This window comes from Nycticebus coucang, chromosome 12 (genome assembly GCF_027406575.1).
Source record: "Nycticebus coucang isolate mNycCou1 chromosome 12, mNycCou1.pri, whole genome shotgun sequence".
Taxonomy (NCBI): Eukaryota; Metazoa; Chordata; class Mammalia; order Primates; family Lorisidae; genus Nycticebus; species Nycticebus coucang.
This window is the reverse complement of record NC_069791.1, coordinates 35,207,826-35,232,363: the sequence shown is the minus strand read 5'-3', so window position 1 is coordinate 35,232,363 and position 24,538 is coordinate 35,207,826. Positions and strand designations below refer to the sequence as shown.

At 39.9% G+C, this 24,538-nt stretch overlaps 1 protein-coding gene across 3 annotated transcripts in view; it reads right to left on the bottom strand.

Moving 5' to 3' along the window:
- The window catches only part of BCAT1 (branched chain amino acid transaminase 1), a 126,759-nt gene that overhangs the window by 13,230 nt on the left and 88,991 nt on the right, over positions 1 to 24,538 (bottom strand). For all 3 annotated transcript variants that reach the window (XM_053557157.1, XM_053557156.1, XM_053557158.1), the window contains exons 7-10: positions 18,855 to 18,997; positions 12,906 to 12,991; positions 9,805 to 9,945; positions 1,745 to 1,819 (exon numbers count right to left, since the gene is read on the bottom strand). In XM_053557157.1, coding sequence (XP_053413132.1) covers positions 1,745 to 1,819; positions 9,805 to 9,945; positions 12,906 to 12,991; positions 18,855 to 18,997 — 445 coding nt within the window. The remainder of the gene's footprint in view (positions 1 to 1,744; positions 1,820 to 9,804; positions 9,946 to 12,905; positions 12,992 to 18,854; positions 18,998 to 24,538) is intronic.

Sequence of the window (24,538 nt, the reverse complement as noted above, 5' to 3'; positions counted from 1 at the left end):
ATCAACTGCTGTGAAATATATAATCTACCCAAGAAAACTCTGTATAATTTGTTGAAAATCTTTCCAAAGTGATCTTTCTTTTAACTGTGATCACACTTGCCCTCTTAAAAGTCCATGCAGAAATTTGTATTACCTCAAATAACTTCTAATTGTTTCTGTGTACAAAATTAAAAAACAACTGAGTATATTTTATTTCTTCCAATATTAAGATATTCCTTTATTTCCTTTACAAAAAATTCTTACAGAAAGCCTTGATTGGAGAGTGTAAGTATGGCAGCTCATTGATCCAAAGCCTACAATATACTCTTCGTTTATTTCTATGAATTTTGCACACAAACATTGCTGAGTTAGTGTTTTGACAAATACCACTTTTCCTCACTACCCAAGGCCCTCAACTGCTCTCTAGAGGCCCTCTGCTTTCCTGACCAACTTAAAATTTCACTCAGTCATTTGATTCAGTATCATGTGACATCATCCAAACAATCAAACTTTATTTTACTTTCCTGTGTGAGTTTCAGTCCACCTTAGTTGGATATTTTCACTAACTGGCAATGATGGTATCTCAGCTCAACAAAATCCTCCAACAACTTGCAAAATGTTTGCAAATTACAGAACATTCTTTTCTCTAGGTGGCCTAGTGTTATCTGGTAGTTGATGGGCCTGCTTAATTGCCTGATGAGATATTAGCGTAGGTTGCTGCTCAGGAAAAAATAGGTAAAATAGGCCAGGCATGGGGTTCACGCCTATAATCCTAGCACTCTGAGAGGCCAAGGAGGGTGGATTACTTCAGCTCAGGAGTTTGAGACCAGCATAAAAAAGAGTGAGGCCCTGTTTCTACTACAAATAGAAAAACTAGCTGGGCATCCTGGTGGGAGCCTATATAGTCCCAGCTACTTGGGAGGCCGAGTCAGGAGGATTGCTTGAGCCCAAGAGTTTGAGGTTGTTGTTAGCTTAGGGCACTCTGCCCAAGGCAACAAGTGAGACTCTTACTCTCAAAAAAAAAAAAAAAAAGTAAAATAAAATTAGCAGTATGAAAAAGTAAGTGTCCAAAAAAAAAGGTGTCCCCAGTAAGTACTATCACACAGATGTATTCTAAGGGAATATAATCAAGGATGTTTTGTTCATAATAGCGAAAAAATTGCCAATAAAGAAATTGTTCAATAATACAACTGAACAATAGTACATCGATATAATGGAATTCAATTAAACTTTATAAATGGTTTGAGAAAACTATTTATTGATATGAAAAAGCAAACAGTTTATTAAATGAAAAAAGATGGTAACAAAGTTATGCATATGAATAACATGGCCCCACTGTCAGGTAAAAATATCTAAAAGTATATAAGTAGTTACCGAACATTAAAGTTTAGGACATCAAAAATTAACAGTGGTCATATCTGTGTTGGAAGCATAGCTCATGTAATTTCCTTCCTATGGTTTCTCCTACTTCTTTTCTTTTTTTAAATAAGGGTATATTATAGTTCAAAATTTATCTACATTATTTAAATGTTAAGTAACTTGGGAGCTCCTGACAGTATTTTCTTTCTTTTTTTTTTTTTAAATCATTTACCTTCTACCCACTTCTGATTTGCTCATACCCACACATACATTGGGGATATTTTCTTTAAATTTAACTTACTGATCTCAAATTGTTGTATTTACTCACTTCTCTCCATTAAAATATGATTTTGTTGTGAGCTCCCAGTGAAATAAGGTGACTTTTTAAAAAGAAAGAAGCTCTTACCTGAATATCAGTCAATTTGCTCAAGATACGACTTGCGAGCTTAGGACCATTCTCCATGGTTGGAATGTGTATTGACTATAAAAGAAAGGGAAACGGGATAATTTGAGGGTATTCACACATATAGTGGTAACAGGTAAGACACTGCTTGTTTACTATATTAAGGCAATTCCATTGAAATGAAGTAAGGAATAGCAATATAACCTACTGACTATGCATGCTAGCTCCTTATGCCAAAGACTCTTCTTATCCTGACTTTGAATGAAAACAAACTAGCCAATGATAAGGTTGTTCACTACATTCCAAATCATTTTAGGGCACAACTGCTCTACGTGTCAGTCTCCAGGCTGAGCTATGGAACCAATGAGAGGAGGGGTTACCTAAAATAGCAGGTAAACTTAAAATAGCAGGACCTCTTCCAAGACTCTAAGACTCCATAAGAATGAATGATGGCCCTCTACTTCTAACCCTCTGGCAAGGAGTAAGAACTTGAATTAATGCAAGTCATTTTGGAAGCATAAATTAAAGCAAGTCTATTCCTTCACAAAATAGGCTTCCACACTTGCCTCTGGTCCAAGCTGAACCTCAGGGGCCACAAACTCCACCATATTGGATAGCATGATTAAAATTCATGCCCAAAAGAGATTTCATGCCCCTAATCTGTATCAGAATCATGACTATTCATGACTTGCTGGCTTGAAGGCTTTGGATAGTTTGATTTTAGTAGACAGCCTACTCTCTCAAATATTTTTCCTAATATGCCTGCCCTTTAGTATAAAAGATAATTAGATGTACCTTTGACTCTAAATGATTTTGCAAGACCATTTAAAATATGTTAAATTTTATCAGCTTCTTATTTCTAGAGGTAAAATAATAATTGGGCTTAAAAAAAAACTGACCTAATGACAACTTCAGTTCATAAAGTGGATCAGTAACATGACCTTGATGCTACCATAATAAAATACAAAACAGTGGCTTTATAATCAGTGGAAGTAAAGATATCAAACAGAATAATCTATGAAACAATCCATCTGTAGATGGAATTTTGTGAAAAGCCATCCCTTCAACCTCAACCAATGAAGGGAGATACCAATAAAGTTAGATCAGCTGAGGAAAAAGAACGTAATATAAAACATAATAAAACCAGTAGAATTTGTATTTACAGTTGACACTGAACAACATGGACTTGAACTGGTCCTCTTATACATGGATTTTTCTTCCAGCTGTCACCCCTAAAATGGCAAGACCAACCCCTCCTCTTCTTCCTCAGGCTGCTCAACATGAGGAACAATGGAAATAAAAATCCACTTCCACTTAACAAAAAGTAAATATATTTTCTCTTCTCTATGATTTTCTTAATAGCTTATTACATTCATAGTATTAATACACATAACATGCAAAATACATGTTAATTGACTATGTTATTGGTAAGGCTTTTGGTCAACAGTAAGCTATTAGCAGTTAAGATTTTACAGAGGGTGGTGCCTGTGCCTCAGTGAGTAGGGCGCTGGCCCCATATACCAAGAGTGGTGGGTTTGAACCCGGCCCCAGCCAAACTGCAACCAAAAAATAGCCGGGTGTTACAGTGAGTGCCTGTAGTCCCAGCTACTTGGGAGGTTGAGGCAAGAGAATCACTTAAGCCCAAGAGCTGGAGGTTGCTGTGAGCTGTGACACCATGGCACTCTATCGAGGGCCATTAAGTGAGATTCTGTCTCAAAAAAAAAAAAAAAAAAAGGAGCAAGATGGCAGCTGAGTAACAGCTTCCTTCCATCTGGGCACCGTGAGTCTGCGGAGATAGGACTCCAGGCATCTCTGGCTGGTGGGATCTGCCAATCATCACCCCTGAGTGGATACAGGGAGTCAGCGAGAGACTTCTGGACCCCAAGAGGAGGACTAAAACAGTGGAAAACCAGCAAGTGGTCGCGTGTGTTCAATCCGTCTAAACCCGCCCGCAACTTCCACAGGCACGAGAATTTAAAGAGCAAGAGGAAGTGAAAGGAAAATTAGGGCAAGGAAACAGATAAAAGAAATCACCCATGAGGAAGAATCAGCAGAAAACTGTAGGCAACATAAAGAACCAGTCCAGAACAACCCCACCAAGGGACCATGAGGTACCTACTGCAAAGGATTCCACCTATACAGAAATGATAGGAATGACAGAAAGGGAATTTAGAATACACATGTTGAAAACAATGAAAGAAATGATGGAAACAATGAAGGAAACTGCTAATAAAGTGGAAATTAACCAAAAGGAAATTCAAAAACAGAATCAAATAAGAGATGAACGATATGAAGAATATAAAAAGGATATAGCAGAGCTGAAGGAAATGAAACAGTCAATCAGGGAACTTAAAGATGCAATGGAAAGTATCAGCAACAGGTTAGACCATGCAGAAGAAAGAATTTCAGAGGTAGAAGACAAAGTTTTTCAGATAACTCAGATAGTAAAAGAGGCAGAAAAGAAGAGAGCGAAAGCAGAACGTTCACTGTCAGAATTATGGGACTTTATGAAGCGTTCCAACATACGAGTTATAGGAATTCCAGAAGGGGAAGAAGAATGCCCCAGAGGAATGGAAGCCATACTAGAGAATATTATAAAAGAAAATTTCCCAAATATCACCAAAGATTCTGACACACTGCTTTCAGAGGGCTATCGGACCCCAGGTCGCCTCAACTCTAACTGAGCTTCTCCAAGACACATTGTGATGAACCTGTCCAAAGTCAAGACAAAAGAAAAGATTCTTCAAGCTGCCAGGAGTAAGCGCCAGTTGACCTACAGGGGCAAATCCATCAGAGTGACCGCAGACTTCTCTAATGAAACTTTCCGAGCAAGAAGACAATGGTCATCTACCTTTAATCTACTTAAACAGAACAATTTCCAGCCCAGAATTCTGTACCCTGCTAACCTAAGCTTCAAAACTGACGGAGAAATCAAATCACTTACGGATATACAAACATTGAGGAAATTCGCCACAACAAGACCAACTCTACAAGAAATACTTCAACCTGTTCTGCACACTGACCACCACAATGGATCAGCAGCAAAGTAAGAACTCAGAAATTAAAGGACAGAACCTAACCTCCACACTGATGCAAAAGATAAAACTAAGCAATGGACTCGCACAAAATAAGATGAATAGAATACTACCACACTTATCAATTATCTCAATAAATGTTAATGGCTTGAATTCCCCACTGAAGAGACATAGATTGGTTGACTGGATTAAAAAACACAAGCCATCCATTTGCTGTCTGCAAGAAACACACCTGGCTTCAAAAGACAAATTAAAGCTCTGAGTCAAGGGTCGGAAGACAATTTTTCAGGCAAATGGCATTCAGAAGAAAAGAGGAGTTGCAATCTTATTTTCAGATACATGTGGATTTAAAGCAACTAAAGTCAAAAAAGACAAAGATGGTCACTTTATATTGGTCAAGGGAAAAATACAACAAGAAGACATTTCAATTCTAAATATCTATGCACCCAATTTAAATGCTCCCAGATTCTTGAAACAGACCTTACTCAGTCTGAGCAATATGATATCTGATAATACCATAATAACAGGGGACCTTAACACTCCTCTTACAGAGCTGGACAGATCCTCTAAACAGAAATTAAACAAGGATATAAGAGATTTAAATGAGAGCCTAGAACAACTGTGCTTGATAGACGCATATAGAACACTCCATCCCAAAGATAAAGAATATACATTCTTCTCATCACCCCATGGAACATTCTCCAAAATTGATCATATCCTGGGACACAAAACAAATATCAACAGAATCAAAAGAATTGAAATTTTACCTTGTATCTTCTCAGACCATAAGGCACTAAAGGTGGAACTCAACTCTAACTAAAATGCTCGACCCCACCCAAAGGCATGGAAACTAAACAATCTTCTGTTGAATAACAGATGGGTGAAGGAAGAAATAAAACAGGAAATCATTAACTTCCTTGAGCATAACAACAATGAATACACAAGCTACCAAAACCTGTGGGATACTGCAAAAGCAGTTTTGAGAGGAAAATTCATTGCTTTAGATGCCTACATTCGAAAAACAGAAAGAGAGCACATCAACAATCTCACAAGAGATCTTATGGAATTGGAAAAAGAAGAACAATCTAAGCCTAAACTCAGTAGAAGAAAAGAAATATCCAAAATCAAATCAGAGATCAATGAAATTGAAAACAAAAGAATCATTCAGAAAATTAATGAAACAAGGAGTTGGTTTTTTGAAATAATAAATAAAATAGATAAACCATTGGCCAGACTAACGAGGAATAGAAAAGCAAAATCTCTAGTAAGCTCAATCAGAAATGATAAAGGGGAAATAACAACTGATCCCACAGAGATACAAGAGATCATCTCTGAATACTACCAGAAACTCTATGCCCAGAAATTTGACAATGTGATATAAATGGATCAATATTTGGAATCACACCCTCTCCCTAGACTCAGCCAGGAAGAAATAGAGCTCCTGAACAGACCAATTTCAAGCACTGAGATCAAAGAAACAATAAAAAAGCTTCCAACCAAAAATGCCCTGGGCCAGATGGCTTCACTCCAGAATTCTATCAAACCTTCAAGGAAGAGCTTATTCCTGTACTGCAGAAATTATTCCAAAAAATTGAGGAAGAAGGAATCTTCCCCAACACATTCTATGAAGCAAACATCACCCTGATACCAAAACCAGGAAAAGACCCAAACAAAAAGGAGAATTTCAGACCAATCTCACTCATGAATATAGACACAAAAATTCTCAACAAAATCCTAGCCAATAGATTACAGCTCATCATCAAAAAAGTCATTCATCATGATCAAGTAGGCTTCATCCCAGGGATGCAAGGCTGGTTTAACATACGCAAGTCTATAAACATTATCCACCATATTAACAGAGGCAAAAATAAAGATCACATGATCCTCTCAATAGATGCAGAAAAAGCATTTGATAAAATCCAGCATCCTTTTCTAATTAGAAATCTGAAGAGTATAGGCATAGGTGGCACATTTCTGAAACTGATTGAAGCTATCTATGACAAACCCACAGCCAATATTTTACTGAATGGAGTAAAACTGAAAGCTTTTCCTCTTAGAACTGGAACCAGACAAGGTTGTCCTCTGTCACCTTTACTATTCAACATGGTGCTGGAAGTTCTAGCCAATACAATTAGGCAAGACAAGGAAATAAAGGGAATCCAAATGGGAGCAGAGGAGGTCAAACTCTCCCTCTTTGCTGACGACATGATCTTATACTTAGAAAACCCAAAAGACTCAACCACAAGACTCCTAGAAGTCATCAAAAAATACAGTGATGTTTCAGGATAGAAAATCAATGTCCACAAGTCAGTAGCCTTTGTGTACACCAATAACAGTCAAGATGAGAAGCTAATTAAGGACACAACTCCCTTCACCATAGTTTCAAAGAAAATGAAATACCTAGGAATATACCTAACGAAGGAGGTGAAGGACCTCTATAAAGAAAACTATGAAATCCTCAGAAAGGAAATAGCAGAGGATATTAACAAATGGAAGAACATACCATGCTCATGGATGGGAAGAATCAACATTGTTAAAATGTCTATACTTCCCAAAGGAATCTACCTATTCAATGCCATTCCTATCAAAATACCAACATCGTACTTTCAAGATTTGGAAAAAATGATTCTGCGTTTTGTATGGAACCGGAAAAAACCCCGTATAGCTAAGGCAGTTCTCTGTAACAAAAATAAAGCTGGGGGCATCAGCATACCAGATTTTAGTCTGTACTACCTAGCCATAGTGCTCAAGACAACATGGTACTGGCACAAAAACAGAGACATAGACACTTGGAATCGAATTGAAAACCAAGAAATGAAACTAACATTTTACAACCACCTAATCTTTGATAAACCAAACAAGAACATACCTTGGGGGAAAGACTCCGTATTCAATAAATGGTGTTGGGAGAACTGGATGTCTACATGTAAAAGACTGAAACTGGACCCACACCTTTCCCCACTCACAAAAATTGATTCAAGATGGATAAAGGACTTAAATTTAAGGCATGAAACAATAAAAATCCTCCAAGAAAGCATAGGAAAAACACTGGAAGATATTGGGGTCTGGGGAAAGACTTCATGAAGAAGACTGCCATGGCAATTGCAACAACAAAAATAAACAAATGGGACTTCATTAAACTGAAAAGCTTTTGTATAGCTAAGGAGACAATAACCAAAGCAAAGAGACAACCTACACAATGGGAAAGGGTATTTGCATATTTTCTTTTTTTTTTTTTATTGTTGGGGATTCATTGAGGGTACAATAAGCCAGGTTACACTGTATTTGCATATTTTCAATCAGAGAAAAGCTTGATAACTAGGATCTATAGAGAACTCAAATTAATCCACATGAAAAAAGCCAACAATCCCTTATATCAATGGGCAAGAGACATGAATAGAACTTTCTCCAAAGATGACAGACGAAAATGGCTAACAAACACATGAAAAAATGTTCATCATCTCTATATATTAGAGAAATGCAAATCAAAACAACCCTGAGATTTCATCTAACCCCAGTGAGAATGGCCCACATCACAAAATCTCAAAACTGCAGATTCTGGCATGGATGTGGAGAGAAGGGAACACTTTTACACTGCTGGTGGGACTGCAAACTAGTACAACCTTTCTGGAAGGAAGTATGGAGAAACCTCAAAGCACTCAAGCTAGACCTCCCATTTGATCCTGCAATCCCGTTACTGGGCATCTACCCAGAAGGAAAAAAATCCTTTTATCATAAGGACACTTGTACTAGACTGTTTATTCCAGCTCAATTTACAATCGCCAAAATGTGGAAACAGCCTAAATGCCCACCAACCCAGGAATGGATTAACAAGCTGTGGTATATGTATACCATGGAATACTATTCAGCCATTAAAAAAAATGGAGACTTTACATCCTTCGTATTAACCTGGATGGACGTGGAAGACATTATTCTTAGTAAAGCATCACAAGAATGGAGAAGCATGAACCCTATGTACTCAATTTTGATATGAGGACAATTAATGACAATTATGGTTATGGGTGGGGAACAGAAAGAGGGAAGGAGGGAGTTGGGTGGGGCCTTGTTGTGTGTCACACTTTATGGGGGCAAGACATGATTGCAAGAGGGACTTTACCTAACAATTGCAATCAGTGTAACCTGGCTTATTGTACCCTCAATGAATCCCCAACAATAAAAAAAAAAAAAAAATTTTACAGAGTCAAAAATTATATGTAGATTTTCGCACTGCATAGGAAGTTGGCACCCCTAGCCACTGTGGCTCAGGTATTGACTGTAATATGTAATTTAAGGCAATTTGTATTATAATGCCCAATTTGTATTATAATGCCTTTAAGTTCTAAAGTTAGAGGCTGATGTTAGTGGTAAGTATTGGAGCTTTGCTATTGAGAGGAAAGCAACAAAATTGACAAAAAAATATACTAATAATAAAAGTGCGGCACACATAAAGATCGAACTCAATTACTAAGAGAACACCTATTCCCACCAAATCCTTGAATCCTTTTGTCAGAGTTTAGTAAATGCACCAAATTTGCCAAATGAAAACTTCTCATGAAGTGGTCTACTTATTAATAATAAAAACAGAAATAGTAATAAACGTAGGCATTGACCATTCAAATGCATTTTCTATAACTACCTGCCATCCTAATCCATGAGCTTGGAAGTATGTTCAGGGACGAGAAACTAAAATTTCTACTCCCTGTAGAGCCTTCCTTAATGAGCTTGTCATTAGGAAGAGACTAGAATGGAAGTCTGGAGAGGTGAGGCAGATGCGACACCTGTCCCAGGACACCAGCGGCTCCCTCCCTTCTGTGAGCTTACACAAAATCACTATCAAAATGGTGGTAACAGGTGCGTGAATACGGCTTCATCTAGCCAATTGTTCTAGTTAAAATAATGTCGAGTCATAAAAACAAACAAAAACCCTTTCATCCTGGATCCAACAAGAATTTCATTCACACATTTTTTAAAAACTAATGAAATTATAGGCAAATGTTTGGAAATGGCAGGAAGAAATATTTGTCTTACCTCCCCCTTGTGCAGTATATCAGAAACTGGGCAGACGACGCAGGCTGTGCCAGAGCCAAACATCTCCCTCACTCTGTTCTCCTCCAGGGCAGTTGTCAAGTCGTCCATGGTGAGGTATCTCTCTGACACCTTAAATTCACCCTGAGGGGGATATTTTTTTAAAAAATGTATTTTAAAGGAAAAGGCATGCGTGCAAAACAACTGTAATACTTAATCTTTCTACTTTATATTCAATTAAGCTCAGATAATGTCATCATCATCCTTTGAGAGGAAGCTAGAAACAGCTCCCTATTTTACTGGGTAAACACAAGTTGACGGTCACGGCATTTACAAATGAGATTATGAGATTATAAAAATCACAAGATACATGTGTATTTTAACACATGCCCACATTTTTTGCCTCTTACTTGTTGTGATGAAGAAAAGTCCCACAAACTATCATCCCAAATGCTACCTGATACATGTTCCACGTTTACAGCGTCTGAAACTCTATTTTATCACAAAGGGGAATAACTGTATTATACAATAACCATAGCTACCATTTATCAAGCAGCCATCATTATGCCAAGTTCTATAGTTCCAGAGGTAGGTAATTCCTCATTGTACAGATGAGGAAACTAAGGTTCAATGTAGTTGAGGCCACGGGGCTAATGACAGAAAATGGATTTGAACCCTGCTTTGATACGAGTGGCTCTGAATCCGGCCCTCTTTCTACTGTGTCTTTTATGGAATTAAAAACGGAGATTGAGTTCAAATATCTGAAACACTCATTATTTCTAAAAATGGAATGCCTATTTGGAGTTTATCTGAGCAATTCCATTTTATATGTGTGTATTATATATATTTTTTTTCTTTTCTTCTTAAATTCACCGATGATTGACTTTACAGTGACGATCTGCTTCCTTCTCCTTCAGCATCACATTCAGTTGCATTTCACTGGGGAATTGGTGGATACCCTCCACTACTTCTGCTGAATTATTTCAGTACCTTCTTTGCTCAAGGATGGGAAATGGAAAAAAAAAATCCTCTTTTTTAAAGCTCCTGTTTAATACTCTTTCTTTACCCTGTTTGCATCACATCTTTTTACTTTAGCGGTTAAAGTTCAAAGTCTATCAAAGTGTGGTTATTTGAATTAAAAGCAACAAATCATAGTAAGCAAAGAGTATTTTCTTTTAATCTGCAAACTCACAGTCGATAGAAAATGGAAATCAAAAGACTTTGACAGCCTGATGTGGTGGCTCACACCTGTAATCCTAGCATTCTGGGAGGCTGAGGCAGGAAAATCATTTAAGGCCAGGAGTACAAGACCAACCTGAGTAAGAGTGAGACTCCACCTCTAAAAAAATAGGAAAATTAGCCAGGGATGGTGGTATGGGCCTATAGTGCCAACTACCAGGGAAGCCAAGGCAAGAGGATCACTCAAGCCAAGGAGTTTGGGTTTGCAGACAGCTGTGATGAGGCCACTGCACTTTAGCCCAGGTGGGACAATGGAGCAAGACCCTGTCTCAAAAAAAAAAAAAAAAGCCCTTGACACTTTTCAAAATATTATTAATAGAAGAATACATTATGCTGTAAACAGATTTTTAAGAATAGGAAAACGTGTCTGCAATAGAAATATGGCTCTTTTAAGTTTCAGTTTCTCTCGGTCTGTAATTGCAATTATGTTGTTCAAAAGTAAATAAATAAATTCCCCCAGATCAGCCAAGTTAATTAAAAACAAGCTGAGTTCTGAGTCTTAGAAAAGGAAGAAGAAAAGAAACAAAAACCAAAAAAGCCCCATCCTTCTCTTGTAAATAAACAGAATTGTTTTTAACTCTGTTCACCCTTACTTATCTTTGGACAATTTCCCAGGTCTGGCAAGTAAGGGTAACCCCCCACAGGCCTCTTGGCATTTTATGTCTCCCGTTTTGAAATAGCTTTTAAACTGAATTATAGCTAAGGAGTCTAGCAAAAACTTCCTCCAATAATAACCTATTTTTCATGCTAGCAAATCATTAGTCAGAGAAAGCAATTCCACTTGCACCTTGTCATCGAACCTTCTGTACTTGGTTGATTTTTTTTTTTTTGCTTTAATAAAACAAAAATTACTGAGCTTCGAAAATATATCTTTCCAACTGAAAACATATTTAGGACAGGGCAAGCTGTTTGAAATTGTACCAACAGTTTGTAAATGTCATGCCCAATGTGCCAGCCAGCATGTGGCAGTCGGGTCTTGTCTACTTCAGGGCTTTGTAGAATTATTTATAGCACATTTCCTCTATTTTCAAAGCCTTTTCCAGAGAAACTGTGCTGGTACTCTCCAAGACGATGTGTGTTTCTAAACATTTGTCCTATTAGTACTGACTGACCATGGTATCCTCCAAGCCTTTTCATGTTCTTTGGAGACCATTTTAATAGATGAGTCAAAAGTTCTATCCAAGAACTTTTGCCAGACAACCAACTCATTCAATATTCATCTTCAATATATTATGTTATTTCTAACACCAAATATTTTAATATGCTTGCCTGTATCACATGAATTTGAAAGACTACTGAAAGTAACTTTATGTGTGTTTGAGTGTTCTGATTTTATAATAAGCGTGTCTATAAATTTCAGAGGCCAGGGAACAGGGGTGGAGGGAAAAAGAAGACGGCCAAACCAATCCTATTACGTGAGTAAACATTTATATGTCAGTGAAATTCTTTAATTTCTATGGCAAGCATGGTTACGCTGGCATAAATACAGGAAAGGAAGACGTATGTATCATTGCCTTTTGGAAACTATACACTGTAGACTTGAAAAGTTAGGGACCGGCTGGATGAAAGCAAAGCATGAACTAGATTGGGAGGAGATACCCGGTAGATGGAGACTGGTATTAGAGTACTTCTTCCTTAAGATTTCTTGCTAAACTGGTTTCTTTCTGCCCTCCCTATAAACAATACTTATTTGATAGTCTTGCCAAGACAGTCCTTCTAGAAGAGTTCTTTTCACTCGTTTGGATTTAAAGATTAGATAACATTGGCTGGAACCCCACAGGATGTTATTTCAACACTAAGCTGGGCTCATTTTGATTACTTTTTATTTCTGGCTGATAAGAGTTGCTGACGTCAAGAGTACCCACCCAGTCATATGCCAGGTCCAGGATGCACTGCCGTGTCACTCCCGGGAGGATGATGCCATCTAGCGGAGGAGTTGCCAGTTCTTCTTCTGTCGATGAGAAATTGGGAGTATTTTTAGACCTTAACTACATATACCAAGCATGCCTTCTATTAACAGTCTTTTTCAAAATCATTTCTCCCAACTTTGCTAGTAACAAACCCAAGGTCGCTGCTCTCCATGGTTCAATTCCCCACATCAATTCAGACTTCAGGTAGCCCCTTCCTTTAAAAAATTAGAAAAAAGAAAGAAAGCTACTCATCTACTAATAATCATTATCTCCAGTTTACCTTTAACCAGTAAAATAATGAGAGTTTCACTAACAGTAAGAGTCATAAAATCATCTTAAGAGAAACATATTGAAGTGAAAATTTACCTTAGCAGGTAAAAGCTGGTCTGTGATTAAATACAGACAGCATAGTACTCAGGAACACAGGTCATTATCAAAACTTCTGAGAATAGCAAGGAGGAACCTACCCCGCAGGAAGCATGTGTGCCCCCACAGGCTCCTTCCACGCTGCCCTCAGTGATTTGCAGACCTGGCAGGGGGTTAGCACGGTAGATAGAGAGGCTGGCTTCACCTCTGAGATGCCAATGTAAGGGGCTCAGGGTAAACTCAAGCACGTATATGCCTAATAAATTTTTTTTAAAAATCCAAAAAGAACAAAACTGCAATGCTGAGAACTGGTCTACATGGAGATGACTGCAGGGGCCCTCCCCACCACAAGCTTGGCACAATGGTCGGTCCCCAGGCACCATGTGGGGTCAGCGGCCACCGAAGCTCTCCTTACACACTCTGTGGTACTCAACATCTCCTTTCCCTCCACCTCTGGCACACAGGAGTCTGAATCCTGTTGAGTCCTGACACGGAGGCTACCACCCTTTCCCTCAGCCCATAACAGCTATAGGCTTACCCACTTCCCTATGGTTACATGAGGTGTACCCGATAACCACGGTCTGTCTGAAAGACCAAAACCCCACACTTATCCCTGTATCCTCAATCCTCAAAACTCACTCTGCATCATGCCTGCCCCAGAGTGGTTTGTAATAAATGTGTTTGAATAAAAAAATAAATGAATTAATCCTCTTTGCTAGGATACAGCAGCATTTTTTTTTCCTTTGGAATTCAGTTTCTGAAAATCGTCTGTTGAAAATTGCTTTCTGGAAAGAAAATTTGTTCTTGGCAATGTTCTTAGGGCTACTTTTTGTCATGTTTTGAAGTGTTGATGATCTCAAAATAAACATGTGTTTTGCAATAGCTAACTAGATACATAAATGTATGGCTCTATGCATGTGTGTGTGCGTGTGTGTGTGCGCGTGCGTGCGTGTGGATGCTCACACACAAAGCACACAATTCCAGGGCCCTAAAATTGGACCTTTCAGAAGGCTTGCTAAGCTCTAAGACTACATAAAGTTAAATGAAAACAGCAGCTCTTCATGAGCAAATGCTGCTTTGTGAAATATATTTAACACCCAGAACTGTAACCACTAGCCTGAGGTCAAGGAACAGAACATCTGCTTCTCTGGTTGCCAGACAGAGATGATGACATGACAACATTTGGGTGAGAAATATTCATTTTCCTCTGCAACCACAAACATGCTTAGAAGCGCCAGAACTAACTCCAGATTGCCCAACATGATGAAAACAGACCCTACAAATGCAGCTTGTTTTTGACAGAGAAATCATTTTTAGGAGATGAGGAATTTAGAAGCAATAACATCAGGATTCATCTGTGGTTTCCCAAAGACAAGCGCTAATGGAAACCAGGAATGTAGGTTTGCATAAGTGCCCTCAACACCATCAGCACAATTATTCATTTATTCAAACAAACACCTATCAAACACATTACTTGAGCTCAGGAGTTCAAGACCAGCCTGAGCAAGAGCAAGACCCCATCTCTAAAAATAGCCGGGTGCTGTGGTGGGCGCCTGTAGTCCCAGCTACTCTGAAGGCTTAGGCAAAAGAATTACTTGAGCCCAAGAGTTTGAGGTTCCTGTGAGCTATGAGTTCATGGCACTCTACCAAGGGTGACAAAGTAACAGTCTATCTCAAAAAACAAGCAAACAAACAAAAAACTATTGACTGCTGTTTACTGTTGTAAGCTCTATAAATAGATCAGTGAATGAAATTGATAGAACACCCTGCTTAGCTTTTATAATAATAAGCAGATACAATGACTGCGTTAATTATAGTAGACGCTGGGTAAGTTGACCACCCAAGGGACTATAACAAACTGGTCAATATACGGAGGTGGTCAACATAAAGAACTTCCATTGAGTACATGTGGTGCATGTCTACTCTACAAAAATTAGGTCAACCTAAGGAGGTGGCCAACTATGAAGGTTCTACTTGGTATGTAGACTATGGAAGAGGGAAAAAAGAAGGATGAACAAGGCTGGGGGGGAATGGAGGAAGAAGATTACCATTTCATTAAGGGCTCAAGGCAAGCCATACTGAGAATGGGATTTGGGAGCAAAGACTTGGAGGATGTGAAAGAGTAAGACCTGCAGACGTCTGAGGAAGACTACTCCAAGAGGAGTCAGTGTAAATGCCTGATGTGTCCAAGAAGGCCAGCAGGGCCCGGGTAGACTGAGCAACATTGACACTCACAGCCAGGGTCCTTCTCCCAAACTCACTGTGAACACAACTGCAAGGACTGGGTCCTATTTTTTCAGAGCAACGCCAGTGTCCAGGACACCATACAATTCTTTGTTCAAATAGGGAATAGCAAGTATACGTATTAAATGACTCCACAACAAAGTGAAGAAGGGAACCGACCACAATGGGTATGTTTCTAGAATCAAAATTCCATGAATTACAGGCCAAGTGTCCCACACAGAGACTGTGCTCTGAACCCACACTGCTTGATCTACGGTCCTGGGCCAGCCACCTGTCCCACAGGAGCAGTGCCCGTGGGTGCTCAGGGAAAGACGGCAGGTGATGACCGAAAAAAGTCTGCCTGTGCCTCTGATTAGTAAAGTTAGTAAAAGATAAATACTCTGCTGATTTTCAGCTCATCCTTTGTATTTTCCTAAAGCCACACAGTATAAATTGAAGTTATTACAGAGTTGCTTCAAGGTTGCTTTCTTTTTGGCCTAACGGTTATTTCTGACATTCTATTTACTTCCTTCATGACACTATTCAAACATTTATTCCATTTCCTCTCTCCTTATTTAAAATTTTATTTGATGTGTTAGTTGAAAGAGCACATTCAAGCTGAAGTTATCTTAGGCAACCATAATCTGAATAGTAACTCTTAAGGTCTTTTGCAAGAGGCAGAAGACAAATTCATTCATTTCTATTTTGACCTTTTAAAAGCCATGGTGGAAATATTCTGTGATTACTGTTTTTGGACAAGGGACAATTTTTTAACCAACACAGTTTCTGGCATTTCTAGTTAAATCATGTAGTTCTGACTCAGTCTGTGCTTAAATCTTAACATCTCCCATCTAAAATAATGATGGTACTACTTCTAAATGATGTAATTGTTTTTTGTTTGGGGTTGTGTGGGGGTTTTGGTGGGAGTTTGGGAGTAGAGGTAGAAAAGAGCAGATGAGAGAGTTTAATCAATTTCGTTATCTTCCAAGTGCAAAGTTCAATACCAGCTATCACCTGCCTAGCATGGCTTTTTTTAATGCCATACATAGTAACTTAGAAATCACAAATATTCCAGTATAAATTTTATTTTCAAACATTGCTAAGTAAGAATGAGCAGGATCTGCATCTGGCTTTTCAAACGCCAAGGATTACCAATGGCCAAGCTCAGGACCAGGCACACTGACCACACCTCCTGTTGATTCTACCCTTGACTGGAATACAAGGCTCCTCTTGTTAGTCTCCGCAACTAACACACAGGCACATAGCTCTGAATCACCATTTTCCTCATTTTGTAGCCAAATGACATTAGAACAGCAGAGGCAGCTGTAGCTGCTTTAAAATAAAATGTTCACGTTAAGAAATTCAATTTATGGCGGCACCTATAGCTCAGTGGGTAGGGCACCGGCCACATACACCGGAGCTGGCAGTTTCAAACCCAGATCAGGCTGGCCAAACAATGACAACTATAACCAAAAAATAACTGGGTGTTGTGGCAGGCGCCTATAGCCCCAGATTCTTGGGAGGCGGAGGCAAGAGAATGGCTTAAGCCCAAGAGTTTGAGGTTGCTGCGAGCGATGACGCTACGGCACTCTACAAGGGTGACATAGTGAGACTCTGTCTCAAAAAAAAAAAAAAAAAAAATTCAATTTATGCCTGTAATCCTAGCACTCTGGGAGGCCGAGGGGGGGAGGATCACCTGAGCCTGAGGGGACGGAGACCAGCCTGAGCCAGAGCCAGATCTCATCTCTAAAAATAGCTGGGCATTGTGGTGGGCACCTATAGTCCCAGCTACTGAGAAGGCTGAGCCAAGAGGATGTCTTGAGCACAAGAGTTTGAGGTTGCTGTGAGCTATGACACCAGGACACTCTACCCAGGGTGAAAAAGTGAGACTCTGCCTTAAGAAAAAAAAAAAAAAAAATGCCCATTGACCCATGAATGGATTAACAAATTGTGGTATATGTACACCAGGGAATACTACGTGGCCATAAAAAAGACGGAGACTTCACATCTTTTATGTTTGCCTGGATGGAGCTGGAACATATTCTTCTTAGTAAAGTATCTCAAGAATGGGAAAAAAAGTATCTGATGTACTCAATACTATGAAATCAATGTATAACCACCTACACACTCATACGCATGGCAAAACATAACTACAGTCCAGAAAGTAGAAGGGAAGAGGAGAGAGAGGGGAGGGAGGGGGGATATGGGAGGAAGCAGGGTCTCTGACCTCACCTAACGTGCATGATGCCAGGGTACATCTCAAAACTATTAAGAAATGAGTATAATTGTGATGGATGTGTTACTTAGTTCGATGTAAGCATTTCACATTGTATATCAAAGCAGTACCCTGAACCCCATAAATGCATCAATGTACAAAGTTAGGATTTAATAAAAAATAATTTTAAAAAAATTTTTTTCCAAACTAAAACTGAGACTTCACAAGTATTTGAAAACATCATTTTATATTTCTAGTCCCCGTACTCACTACCATAAAAAGAACAACCTAAGAACATATAAATATGCCTAAAAATGCATTTCTAAATTGGGCATGATTATCAAAATTCTAATGGAACATATTTAATTCAATACCAGACACACTGCCAACACTTCACCGAATCTGCCAATTAACAAACAAAAGAAATGCAAAGCAAGGTACTAAGAATTTAGGATATGCCTACTAGTACGGTATGTCTATAATGGGCATAGAGCAATAGTCTCAAATGAACCAGAATCTAGATGCAATCTCAAGATTCAATCACATATCTTTAAAAATGATGTTCTTCAATAAAATTTATTTCCAGGATAAACCTGAAGGGCCTCTGATACAGCATCAAAATATAGAGAAGGGGAAACAACTGCTAAAAGAATGACAGCACCAAAGGACACTAAGTTCCTCATCAGTCGCATCAGCAGACTGCCTTTATACTACAGAATTTTACACACAGTTTATGGTGAACGACCCGGGAACTGCTCTGACACCTATCTCTCCACGCAAGGTGTTCAAACGGGAAAAACCTTAAGGAACTGCAGAAGAGATAAGGCAGCAAATCTTCCCATTATGAAGACTTAACACTCCCAATTTGACATCTCAATAGTTGGTACGTTCAGAGACAAAAACCAAAACCTTACAACTTCTTGAAAGTGAAATTCACAATCTACTTAGCAAATGAAACGCACTTCTACTTAGCACAGTTGTCCTTCACCTTCAGAACTGTGCTGCTTACTCTTCCCTGGTTCTAAGTTTCTAATTCTTATCTTTCCAGTCCCGCTGAAATGACTTAGAAATGGCACAGAGTCGAAAATCTGAGTGATTACCTCCATCTTCATTTATCCAGTAAAGAAAAAGATTCATAGTTCCGATTTCAGTTAGCTGGTTGTCCTTGCCGTAGAGCCACAGCACCTGCTGACAGCCGTGCTCCATCCCTTCACACTGGGCAAAAAGAGACGCTCCATAATTCCTTTAAGAAAGGGGAAAGACACTGATAAGGAACACACTTCGCAGCCTCAAGTCTTTCATTCACCACATGTAGATGTAGTCGACCTATTCTGTTCTTGAAATACACACACGGCTCTCTAGCTGAGTCACAGTAAAGTAACTAAGTAATTTAACTGCAGAGAACAGGGGGACCCCTGCAATCCTAACTGGAAAACTGCGAATGTGAGGACGCGGGTAGCCAGGGTAGCGAGAACAGCTATCCATGAAAGTTATTAAATAGCTTTCCATACACCAACAATTTCACATTAATTATTTCATTTTAACCTCACACCAACAGTGTCAGGTGGGCACTATTTCCAGTGTTCAAATGAGAAACTGATGCTGAGAGAAGTAACCTCTGAAAAGTTACAGCAATTTAAGTGGAAGAGCACCACGTCTGTGCCCTTACCTAAGGCCTTCTGGTATACCCAGGGAACACCTGATGACCAATGCCTAAATTCCTCCCAAAGGTAGGATAAATGTTAAAAATCCTTATGTTGGACAAAAAAATTTCAAAATTTCATTTTTCTCAGCCTGTGCTATCCATCCTTGATTATCTACAATGAAAGGAACACAGTACCATCTTCCTGGAATTACAATTTAGCCTATTAATATTTTTAATTTATCTTTTATTTAAACTTATATGGGATGATTATGGAGAGTATGCCTGAATCAAAACCATGGTTCTTCAGTGCCAGGAAGCACCTGGGCAAGGAAAGAGAAGTAAAGACCTCAACTCTTTCAATGGTGTTTAACTGTTGATTTCTATATTATTATAGGCTACAGACAGTCTTTATTCCACCAAATCAATTTTCTCAAAAATCTCTCACAGCAAACTGTATCCGTAATGTCCATCGGATAACTGATATCCCAGGAATCAGTGGGTTCCCTCCCACGTGCTGCCAGAATTCAGAAGAGAAATACATGTTGTTGGAGAAAAAAGGAGAAAAAAAAAAAACACTGAAAAGGTGGAAAAACTGCTTACACAGAAAAATTTCAAAATCGTTTTTCTTTTTTTTTGTAGAGACAGAGTCTCACTGTACCGCCCTCGGATAGAGTGCCGTGGCGTCACAGGGCTCACAGCAACCTCTAAATCTTGGGCTTACGCGATTCTCTTGCCTCAGCCTCCCAAGCAGCTGGGACTACAGGCACCCGCCATAACGCCCGGCTATTTTTTGTTGCAGTTTGGCCGGGGCTGGGTTTGAACCCGCCACCCTCGGCATATGGGGCGGCGCCCTACTCACTGAGCCACAGGCGCCGCCCTCAAAATCGTTTTAAATGGAATCAATAGCTGGGAGAATAGGGACACTAACTACCTCCCTCCAAAAGAATAAATTCTATTATGGGAAATCCAAATTTCTTTTAAGATAGAGTCCAGAAGATGAAATGAGAAAGTGAGAAACCTTCATGATATCAACTGCTGCTTAAGACATTATTATAGGGGGAGAATCCCTAGTCTGAGAATCAAAATTCAAAATGCTTTGCAATCTGAAACTTATTAACGCCAACGTGTGGCTCTAAATGCTCACTGAAGCATTTCAGGGATGTTCAACTGGAAATATTCCCCCAAGATCTGAAACCCAAAACATTCTGGCCCCAGGTATTTCATATAAGGGATATTTAACTTGTATCTGCTAGAAAGGGTACTAAGTGCTCAAGCACATCATTTCATTGAATCATCTTACATCAACTCCAAGGTACGATACTTTTGAAGACTTGGAGGGAGAGAGGATTCAAGTGTATAATATTGCACAGATAGTAAATACATGTGATTCCAGGCCCAGCGCAGTGGCTCAGGCCTGTAATCCTAGCCCTCTGGGAGGCCAAGGTGGGTGAACTGCTTGAGTTCAGGAGTTCAGGACCAGCCTGAGTAAAGTGAGACCCTATCTCTACTAAAAATAGAAAAATTAGAGGGGCGTGGTGGTGCATGCCTGTTGCACCCAGGAGTTTGAGGATGCTGTGAGCTAGACTGATACGCACTCTGGCTTGGGCAATGGAATGAGACTCCACTTCCAAAAAAAAAAGAGTAAATACACATGATTCCCAGATATCACTGCCTTCCAAGCCCAAACTTTTAGCCACTAGGGTTTTTTTTTTGGAGACAGAGCCTCAAGCTATCACCCAGGGTAGAGTGCTGTGACGTCACAGCTCCCAGCAACCTCCAACTCATGGGCTCAAGCGATTCTCCTGTGTCCACCACAACGCCCGGCTATTTTTTGGTTGCAGCCGTTGTTGTTTGGGAGGCCCAGGCTGGATTCGAACCTGCCAGCTCAGGTGTATGTGGCTGGCGCCTTAGCCGCTTAAGCCACAGGCGCCACGCCTAACCACTAGGTTTTAACAGTGCATTTGATGAGAGCTTTGTACATACGCCAAGCGTTGTCCTAAGCACTTTACATTATGCCCTTTAACCTGCATAAGTAAAGTAGGTATTATTGCCTTGATTTTATAACTGAGGAAATTGATACTTAGAACAGTTAAGTAACAGGCCCAAGGTAATTAGGTTTGTTTGACGGATTTTTTTTTAAGAGCAGTTTTAGGTTCTTAGCAAAATTGAGAGGAGGATGCAAGAGATTTCCCTCACACCTGTTTCCCCTGCACATGCACAGCCTCCCCAGCTTATCAAAGCCCCACAGCAGAACCTGCACTGACACATCGTTATCGCCCAAAGTCCAAGGCTGACATCGTGGTCCCCTCCTCCTACTGGACACTGCATCAGGTCAGACAGATGCATAATGATGTGCATCCAACATTATGAAACCATGGTCCTAAGCCAGGTCTTTCTAACTCCACAGCCTGCACTCTTAAGCTCAGTGCTTCCCTGGTTTGGTTGCATGTTTGAAAAAAATAGGATCCTGATGCTTAGTCTATGGCCCAGATCAAATACAGCAGTCTCCAGAGGTGGCAGCCAGGTTTCGGTTTGGTAATGCTATCGGGTAATCTCAATTTGTATCCACGGTGAGGCCCATTATGCTAGAACTCTCCTTCAGCTGTGTACAGTTGTATTACTTTTCTCACATATATTCAGAAATAAAAATTATCTCTGTTATTTAGAAATAATGTTATCTCAACTGGCTTTAAAGTCGTGGAATAATCTTAGATTTTTAAAGCTTCTCTCCCTTCTCCAAATTCACTGAAATGGCAGAAAGCTCTTTTTTTCTTTTTCTTTTTTTTTTTTGAGACAGTCTCTGTCACCTTGTGTAGTGTGTCAGCCTTGCTCACAGCAACCTCGAACTCCTGGGCTCAAGCAATCCTCCTGCCTCACCTTCCTGGGTAGCCGAGACTATAGGCAACTGTCAAGACGCCTGGTTAGTTTTTCTATTTTTAGTATAGATGGAGTCTCGCTCTTGCTCAGGCTGGTCTAGAACTCCTGAGCTCAGGCAATCCACCCACCTTGGCCTTCCAGAGTGCTAGGATTACAGGTGTAAGCCACCACACCTGGCCATGGTAGAAAGTTCTTGAGCTGATGAGAATCAAGTTATTTAAGAATACCAATTGATGGCTCAGCACACGTAGCACAGCAGTTATGGTGCCAGCCACATACACGGAGGATGGCGGGTTCAAACCCAGCCTAGGCAAGTCAAACAATGATGACAACTGCAAAAAAAAATAGCCAGGCGTTGTGACTGGCGCCTGTAGTCCCGGCTACTTGGGAGGCGGAGGCAGGAGACTCTCTTGGGCCCAGGAGTTGGAGGTTGCTGTGAGCTGTGATGCCACAGCACTCTACCCAGGGTGACAGCTTGAGGCTCTGTCTCAAAAAAAATTTTTTCCACAAGTCTAAAGCTGACTCCCCATGAGTTTGCCAACTAAATAGAATGACACCAAATATGGAATCATTGATTCTCCTTGTACTTCTCCAGGTTGGGAGCATAGGAGTAGACAAGTTTTAGAACTTCTCAGAAACAACAGCAGTGTGGGCTAAATGTCCACCTTTGGGGTTATGCCTTCCCTCTTGCAATCTTTATTTGAATTTATGGACTCCAATGTTCTCTTTTCCAGTCTGTTCCTCACCTGAGAGATTTCTAGTCAACTACCAATGCACGGTCCACCTGCACCTAATGAATCAAAGAATTTTTTAAATTATCATTCTTTACTTTTAAAGTGCCTTTATATTCACAGAAAAATTGAGCAAAAAGTATAGAGCATCCTCATGCTATAGCCCTTGACTCCCATCCCAGTGTCTCACATTATCATCATCTTGTATAATTATGGCACTCAAGTCTATAGTTTACTAAGGTTTGCTCTGTGTTATACAGAGAGAATGTTTTTTTTTTTTTTTGAGCCAGAGTTTCACTCTGTCGCCCTGGTTGAGTGTTATGGTGTCATAGTTCATGGTAACCTCAAACTCCTGGACCCAGCTACGTTTGCTATTTTTTTTTTTTTTTTGTAGTTTTTGGCCAGGGCTGGGTTTGAACCTGCCACCTCCAGCATATGGGCCCGGCGCCCTACCCCTTTGAGCCACAGGCGCCGCCCCACGTTTGCTATTTTTAGTACAGACTTTCAGTCTGGCTCAGGCTGGTGAAAGCATTCATTTTTAACTGACCTAGAGTGATCATGTATTATGAATCCTGTGACACTGCATCCTACCATTGTTTACATAATAAATTACAACCTGCCCAGATATGAGGTAATAAAGATTTCCTTGCAATTTCTGCATCCTCATGTTATCGTTTCCCTAGACAGGTAGGGGGAGCTAGAGAGCAAGATTGAAAAGGGGGAAACTTTCCTTATGGCTTCTCATATTTGTAAATTTATTGTAATGTGCACCCTAAGAGAAGTTTTAACAAAGTAGTGTACATGGTATGCTGTGGCCCATATGCAGAAGCTGAGTGAAGAAGTGTGAACAAGAAAAGAAAAGAAGAGAGTAAACAAAAGGAGTTTTCAACCTCACTAGCTGAGGACAAAGGAATTGAATGCTCTAAGCCAGGAGGAAAACAGACTTCCTAATTTAATGGACCCATTAGGATGTCTATACTCTGAGAAAACACAGTTGCTAAAGTTACCAACAAGAATAAATTTTATGACTTTTTTTTTTTTTTTTTTTAATAAGAGATGGGGTTGCTATATTGCTCAGGCTGTACTTGAACTCCTGGGCTGAAGAGATCCTCCTGCCCCAGCCTCTTTAGTAGCTGGGACTACATTCATCATGTGCCACTGCACCCAGTTACTATTCTTTACTTCTTTTGGGGAGGTTGACAGGAGGAAATATACAACTACAGAAGGGTCAAAGGCAGCTGTCACTGTCTCTCTACTATCCTAGCAGCACGACCTTTGACTCCTCCCACCATCTACATGTTGCACAAGGGCCCACAAGATTGTCGCTGAGCCACCCCTGGATGCACACAGCACTGCTTGAGACAAAGGAAAAGCCTATATGATGCTTGATCTAGTTATTCTTCTTCACCCATAGGGGCCTTCCTTCCCAGTTCATGGCCAAATCCACCCCTGCAATTGTCCAACACTTTTCAAATGCTCTTTAATTTCTTGCCAGCTACATATGGCCTACGAGACCAGCCTGACAGAGCCA